This window comes from Mesoplodon mirus, assembly GCF_964341445.2.
Source record: "Mesoplodon mirus genome assembly, chromosome: 7".
NCBI lineage: Eukaryota > Metazoa > Chordata > Mammalia > Artiodactyla > Ziphiidae > Mesoplodon > Mesoplodon mirus.
The window spans coordinates 111,016,214-111,023,722 of NC_138983.1; the positions used below are offsets into that span (position 1 = coordinate 111,016,214).

At 42.1% G+C, this 7,509-nt stretch overlaps 1 protein-coding gene across 1 annotated transcript; it reads right to left on the reverse strand.

The window, feature by feature from the left end:
* Positions 1-4,642: 4,642 nt before the first annotated feature.
* Positions 4,643-6,838, reverse strand: LOC309808409 (YTH domain-containing protein 1-like). The gene has a single exon (XM_082628710.1). It carries the CDS (start codon positions 6,831-6,833, stop codon positions 4,656-4,658), a length of 2,178 nt encoding a protein of 725 aa, XP_082484836.1. The 5' UTR covers positions 6,834-6,838; the 3' UTR covers positions 4,643-4,655.
* Positions 6,839-7,509: the final 671 nt, after the last annotated feature.

Genomic DNA, 7,509 nt, shown 5'->3' on the forward strand with positions numbered 1-7,509 from the left:
AGACCTGATTTGTAACATGAATGAGAGCCTTGGATAAGCTTTGGAGATTTTACTTCCTTGGAGCTCAAATGCTCTGGGAAGCAACTGCCATCTAGTGGCGAAATGAGGAAACATGCCTGGTAGATTGGGAAGAGAGGAAGCTCAACCTTGGATCGCTGGCTATGGAATTACTCTGAAAATCTGCATATTTTCCACTCTCACAAAATCCACGTAAGTTGAACAATAAGCTCCAAAGTAACCTCTGTCACAATTGTTTTCTGACAGGAGGAGGCATTTTCTTTGACATGTACTTGGCATTTTAACGTTTCCGTATTTAATCTTCACAGCAACTCTGCAAATTGGCCGTTTTTATTATCCTCATTTTGAATAGGAAGATAAGTAAAGATTGAATCACTTTTTCAATGTATTAGATCTGTTAAATGACAGAGTTTGCATTTACCCTGGTTTGTGTGAGGACAAACTTGAGTTACATTGTCCACCTGTAGGCAGCTCTGAGCACTTAGTAAAGGAACGAGATCTTAATTGGATGCCAACAAGTCCAGTTAACTTGTTGTGAAACCAGGTCCCCAATTCTCACTATGAAGGAAATGCTCAGAACTAGGATTAATAGGGAGAAATCACCACAGGTAAATGTCACTTCAGCATAAAGAACTTTCTAGGAATTAGACTTGTCTGCAGTGGAACAGGATGCCTTAGCGAGCAGACATGGATGGGGTCGCTAGTGGGCACTGGCAGGACATTGCTGTGTTTTTCTGGCCCAGGCTGAGTCTTATAAACATTTGCATTTGAGTGCTTTGTCTTGGAGTTCTTTCCAGTTTGTCACAGTCTCAGCCATTTCCTAAATACTACACATGACCCAATTCACACATCTACCTTACCTGACTGGCCCACTAGGCATTTGGATTGTTGACCGCTGAGTAAATTAGAGGTGTTTTAAGTGATGTTCTACCATATATTTGAGGGGCTTAACAACGTTTTAAAACTAACTTAATTTTTTTTCAGAAGAAGGGTTAATAAAACGAACTTAGTCCTGTTACCATAAATATTTTCTTGTACAAAATAGATAAAAATAGACGGAAGAAAAAAGAAAATAACAATTATTGACATTTGTTGAGTGCATACTATCAGTGACCATAAACTCTGATTTTCCCATTTTTGTCCCGTCAGTGCCTGTTGTCACTGTAGAATTATTAATACGGCCCCTTTTCACTTTTCAAAGTGTCTCTTACCCCAATCTCTCTCCTGCCCAGGGGCAGCCTCTGTTATTAATTTCTTGACTATCACTTAGGAAATTTCTATGACTATGTAAGCATTTATATATGCATATATGGCCCTTCCAAAAGAAAAAATAAATAAGAGCACACCATTTTAATACATCATTCTTAGCCTTGCTTTTATCTCACTTAGTGTGTCTTAAAGATTTTTTTTTTTTTTTTTGCGGTACGCGGGTCTCACTGTTGCGGCCTCTCCTGTTGCAGAGCACAGGCTCCGGACGTGCAAGCCCAGCGGCCATGGCACACGGGCCCAGCCGCTCCGTGGCACGTGGCACGGACCTGGACACGAACCCGTGTCCCCTGCATCGGCAGGCGGACTCTCAACCACTGCGCCACCAGGGAAGCCCTAAAGACTTTTTTTGCAACACATAAATAAAATGTTAAATGTTAAATTTAACATGAATATTTGTTTTTTAAACCTTTTATTTAAAAATGATTATAGATTCATAAACTAAATATAGACTATAGATTCACTCTGTACTATAGAGAGAAAGAGGACCATGAACGTTTCACTCAGTTTCCCCCAGTGGTTACATCTTACACCATTATAGTACAGTATCAAAGCGAGGAAATAGACATTGGTGCAATGTTTGTATATTGTTCTATGTCATTTTGTCACATGACTCATTTAGCAACCAGTGCCGTCAAGATAGGGAACTGGTCCATCATCACGAAGATCTCCCTTGTGCTACTCTCTTGTAGCTGCCCCCTTCGCCCAACCTCTCACCATCCCATAACCCTGGCAACCACTAGTATGATTTCCATCTCTATAATTTTGTCATTTGGAGAATATTATGTACATCAAGGGTCCCCTACCCCCAGGCCGCAGACTGATACTGGTCTGCAGCCTGTTAGAAACCGGGCCACACAGCTGGAGGTGAGCGGCGGGCAAGGGAAGCTTCATGTGCCGCTCCCCATTGCTCCCCATCGCTCCCCATCGCTCGCATTACTGCCTGAACCATCCCACCACACCCTCAACCCCTGGCTGTGGAAAAAGTTGTCTTCCACGAAACCGGTCCCTGGTGCCAAAAATGTTGGGGACTGCTGATGTACATGGCATCTTATAGTGTGTGGCATTGAGATTCACTTTTCTTTAGTTAGCATAATGTATTTTTGAGATCCATCCAAATTGTTGTGTATTAATAGTTCATTCCTTTTAATTGCTGAGTTAATTAATTCCTGCTAATTTCATAATATGGGTATACTACAGTTTGTTTAGCCATTCACCTATTGAGGAACATTTTGTTTGTTTCAGTTTCTGGCTGTTACAAATAAAGCTGCTCTAGCACTCATATGTAGAACCTAAAACAAAACAAAACAAAAAAACTGAGCTCATAGATACAGAGAACAGATGAGTTGTTGCCAGAGGCAAGGGAGTGGGGAGTGGATGAAAGGAGTGAAGGGGGTCAAAAGGTACAAACTTTCAGTTATAAAATAAGTCCTAGGGATGTAACGTATAGCATGGTGACTCTAGTTAATGAAACTATATTGTATATTTGAAAGTTGATAAGAGAGTAGGTGTTAAAAGTTATCATCACAAGAAAAAAAATGTATCCATGTATGGTGAAAGGTGTTAACTAGACATATTGTGGAGATCATTTTGCAACATATGCCAATATCAAACAATTATGTTGTACATCTGAAACTGATCTGATGTTATATGTCAATTATACTTCAATTAAGTTGTTTTTAAAGCTGCTATAACGATCATTTCCTGGTTTTGTGTGAACATAGGTATTTGTTTCTTTGGTGTAAATACCAAGGAGTGAAATGGTTGGGTTGTATAAATGTATGTTTCATTAATTTAACAAAACTGCCAAACTGATTTCCCAAGTGTACCATTTTACATTCTCGCTAGCAATATATGAGAGATCAGATTCTCCATTATGCCAGCATTTGTTATTGTCACTATTTTTCATTTTAGCTGTCCTAATAGATGTAGTGATATCTCATTATGGTCTTTAAAAATTTTTTTAAACCTCTTTGTTGGAGTATAATTGTTTACAATGTTGTGTTATTTTCTGCTGTATAACAAAGTGAATCAGCTATATGTATACATGTATCCCCGTATCCCGTCCCACTTGCGTCTTCCTCCATCCCTCCCTATCCCACTCCTCTAGGTGGTCACAAAACACTGAGCTGATCTCCCTGTGCTATGTGGCTGCTTCCCACTAACTATTATACATTTGGTAGTGTATATATTTCGATGCCACTCTCTCACTTCATCCTAGCTTACCCTCCCCCCTCCCTGTGTCCTCAAGTCCATTCTCTACTTCGGCTTCTTTATTCCTGTCCTGAACCTATGTACATCAGAACCTTTTTTTTTTTTTAAGATGCCATTTTTATGTGTTAGCATACGGTATTTGTTTTTCTCTTTCTGACTTACTTCACTATGTATGACAGTCTCCAGGTCCATCCACCTCACTACAGATAACTCAATTTCATTTCTTTTTATGGCTGAGTAATATTTCATTGTACATATGTGTCACATCTTCTTTATCCATTCATGTGTCTATCGACACTTAGATTGTTTCCATGTCCCGGCTATTGTAAATAGTGCTGCAATGGTTATTGTGGTACGTGACTCTTTTTTTTTTTTTTTTTTTTGGTCAATCTTTACCAATTTATTTTATACAAAACAGTAGCAATGTAGAATATGGGAATTATCTTCCGCTGCCACACATGCAAGTTGTGAACATTCCAAGCCAATGTATACAGTTTGGAGGGGAAGGCTAAACAATAGCATCAACCATGCTACTGAACAGAGGAATTTTTTTATCTAAAAAGACTAAAAATTAGATAGCAACGTCTTAATATTGCTCTCATCATTGAAGATGGAAGAAACATAAAAAGTGACTTTTGTTAAGATTAAAAAAAGGAAAAGGAGAAACCAAGAGGCTGCTACAGCACTGCCTTACAGTCAAACCATCATATTTCAATATTTGCATACTTGATAGCAGCATTATTTTTACTGAACCGTGTGCACCTACATTTAGAAATACATCAAAGCAAAATATTGTGCCAGTCATCCATCAAGATGCAAAAGAAAGCAAGCAAACAAACAAAAAACTCTAGGATGAACATATTATATGTAGATGAACATTTATGGAGACTGAATCAATATCTACATTCTTGGGCTGTTCCATTCTGCCACAATAAAAGCCTCAACTCAAATTGTCAACTGTGCATTTTTTGGAGGATTTGAGTTTTTCCAGTTCTTATTATACTGCATGCTTGGAACAAAGCGGGTCATAATAAATCCTTCTACACAATGAACTTCAAGTAGACAGTTGAAAATAGTTTTACTACTTGTAAACACACACAACAAGAAAAATACAAGATTCTTTTTATTTTTAAAGACTCGGTGCTTCCAAAAGCACATTATCTTCTATATCGACCTCTCTCCCCTCGGTCTCTGTCCCGATCACATAATCGCTCTCTTTCTCGTTCTCTATCACGTCCTCTATCTCGTTCTCTGTCTCTTCTGTTATCTCTAGGGCGATCTCGCTGTCGCTCCCGATCTCTTTCACGAGGTCTACTTCTCCGACCGGTGACAACAGCTTGTGTTCGACGAAGGAAATCATCCACCCTCATATCATAATCATGTAGTCGTTTATCTCTGTATCTTGCTTCATGTGGTACTGGGTGATGTCCTGAGTAGGGGGGATGAGCTTGAGGAGGTGGAGCATGGTGCTGATGGTGTGGAGGTCGTTCCATTCCAGGATAAGGAGTCATTCCTCGCCGAGGTGCTGGTGGTCCCAGGTTATGAAATTCCCTCAAATAATCATTGTAGGACCCATTTAAAAACACATCTCGGGGAACTCCTGAAAACCGTCTATCTACTTCCTGGTATCGTGGATCCTTTAAATACCCTGGTGTCTGATGAAACTCAGGGGCATAGTCAATCCTTGCTTTCTTTCTGCTGTTATGAATATCATAATCTTCTGGTCGACGCCTTCCCACATCCCGGACTGGTTCTCGACGGGATGGACGATCTCTTGACTGGGGCTGAGAATGCATTCTTCTCTTGTGAGGCATTTTATGAACGACCTGATGCAAGTCAATACTTTCATCAGGGGGAAATAGAAGACAAAGCTGCTTTCCACATTCAAGTTCAATTTCCTGTCCATCACGTGCGATGTTTACTGGCTTATGTCCATTCCAAGGATTGGTGAGATGAGCCGACTTAGTGAAGGGTAGTCCACGCCTGCAAATCCAGTCAATTTTAAAGACACCTCCCAGCATTTTAGCGTTCATTCCTGCTGGAAGTACCCAATGTATAGGAGATCCTCCATGGTGTGATTCTGAAGAAAGTCTTGCAAATCCTTGAAATTTTCCACTGTCTCTCACAGAAAATATTAAGATAACACTCCTTGCAGATCTGAATGCAGCATTTAATTTCTTCTCATTTACTGGCAGTGTAGACCATACACCCTTAGCTTTGGCAAGGGACACATTCTCATGGCTGTTACTCTCTATGAGAAAAAATCTCGCATCCTGTAGGACATATTTGAGTTTACTGGTTTGATCTTTTCGGACAACATGAACGGCAGATTGTAATTTCGCGTGCTTCTTTTCTGAACCTGCATATGACTCTGATGCAGAGCTTCCACTTGTATCAAAAACAATAGGAGATACGCCTCTAGCTCTCTTCCTTTCCTTCTTTTTCTCCTCTGATCCATCTGTTCCTGAACCAGATCTGACAGGCCCATCCGTGAAGGAAAGAGAGTCGATAGCCTCCCTTCGGGTGTCATAATCATTTCCCTCTTCCTTCTGGTCTCTCTCATCCTGTTCATATTCTTCTTCCTCCTCCTCCTCTTCCTCCTCCTCCTCCTCTTCCTCTTTTTCTTCCTCCTCCTCCTCCTTCTCCTCCTCTTCCTCTTCTTCTTCCTCCTCTTCCTCCTTTCCATCGTCATCCACCTCTTCATCTTCCTCCACATCTTGCACCCCTTCCTCCTCATTCTCAGTGTTGTTGCCTTGCTCATCCGAAGAACCACTGCTGCCAGTCTCATGGTCAGAGGCATGTTCTTCAGAGTTCACTTCCTCCTTAGAAGACTGGCTGGATCTGCTTGCACGTCTGTCCACTTCAAGCCCAATTCTCTCAGAGCCATCTGGTGTAAGGGATTTGACCCTCCTTTCAGGATCCCTTTTCCGCACACATGTTTTCTCAGGTTGACTCTTATAAGGTTCTCTGGAGGCACTACTTGACAAACGAGTCTTCCGATCAGCTTCTAGACGTTTGTATCTTTCAGATCTTTGATAGTCCTCATTTTTATACTCTGTGACTGGCTTTCCGTCTGTACTAACCATTCTTTTGTTATTGCTGACTGATGAGCTCAGTGGCTTAGAAATCAATTGTCTTGAAAGAACAGAAGGCTTTTGTTGCTTTGTGTCAGTAGATTCCATTCGGTCCCTTTTTCTTTTTGAACCCTCTTCCTCATTTTTATCTGGTTCACTCTCTGGATTATAGAGTTCATCATCCTGTTCTGGTATTTCAGACACAATAGCATCTAGAACAGTAAGTTCTATATCTTTCTCCTCTCGGCTGTCGGCCGCCATTGCTCCCCTCTTGTTTCCGCTGCTGCCGCCGCCGCCGCTGCTCCGACGTGACTCGGGCGGGCGCCGCAGCCGCGGCAGCAGAAGCACAGGCGCGTCCGTCAGTCCGTCCGCTGGGCTTGCGAGCTTCGCACGTTAGCCTCTACCACTAACCCTTCCCGACTCACCCTTCCTCCTCACTTCTTCCCTTTCTCCCTTTTCCGCTTTCCTCCTTTCACTCCGGCCTCCCCCACCCTAGGCCCAGCCTTCCCGTTGGGGCTTAGGGACGGGAGGCGGTAATGGGGAGGGAAGGGAAACCATGGAGGCAGCGGGCAGCGCTGTAATGGAGCCGTGTGAAACGATCCCCCTCCCAAAATGCCCTGCGCTGCTTACGCTTCATTCCTCCCTGGGAACGTCACAGTGCCCCGTGACGCTTTTTGAATTATGGTTTTCTCAGGGTATATGTCCAGTAGTGGGATTGCTGGGTCATATCGTAGTTCTATTTTTAGTTTCTTAAGGCACCTCCATACTGTTCTCCATAGTGGCTGTATCAGTTTACATTCCCACCAAGAGAGCAAGAGGGTTCCCTTTTCTCCACACCCTCTCCAGCATTAATTGTTTGTAGGTGTTTTGATGCTGGCCATTCTGACCGGTGTGAGGTCGTACCTCATTGTAGTGTTGATTTGCATTTCTCTTATGA

What these genes read in the sequence shown, in the direction of transcription:
- LOC309808409 (XM_082628710.1), bottom strand. Translation starts at nt 6,833, where the DNA reads ATGGCGGCCGACAGCCGAGAGGAGAAAGATATAGAACTTACTGTTCTA.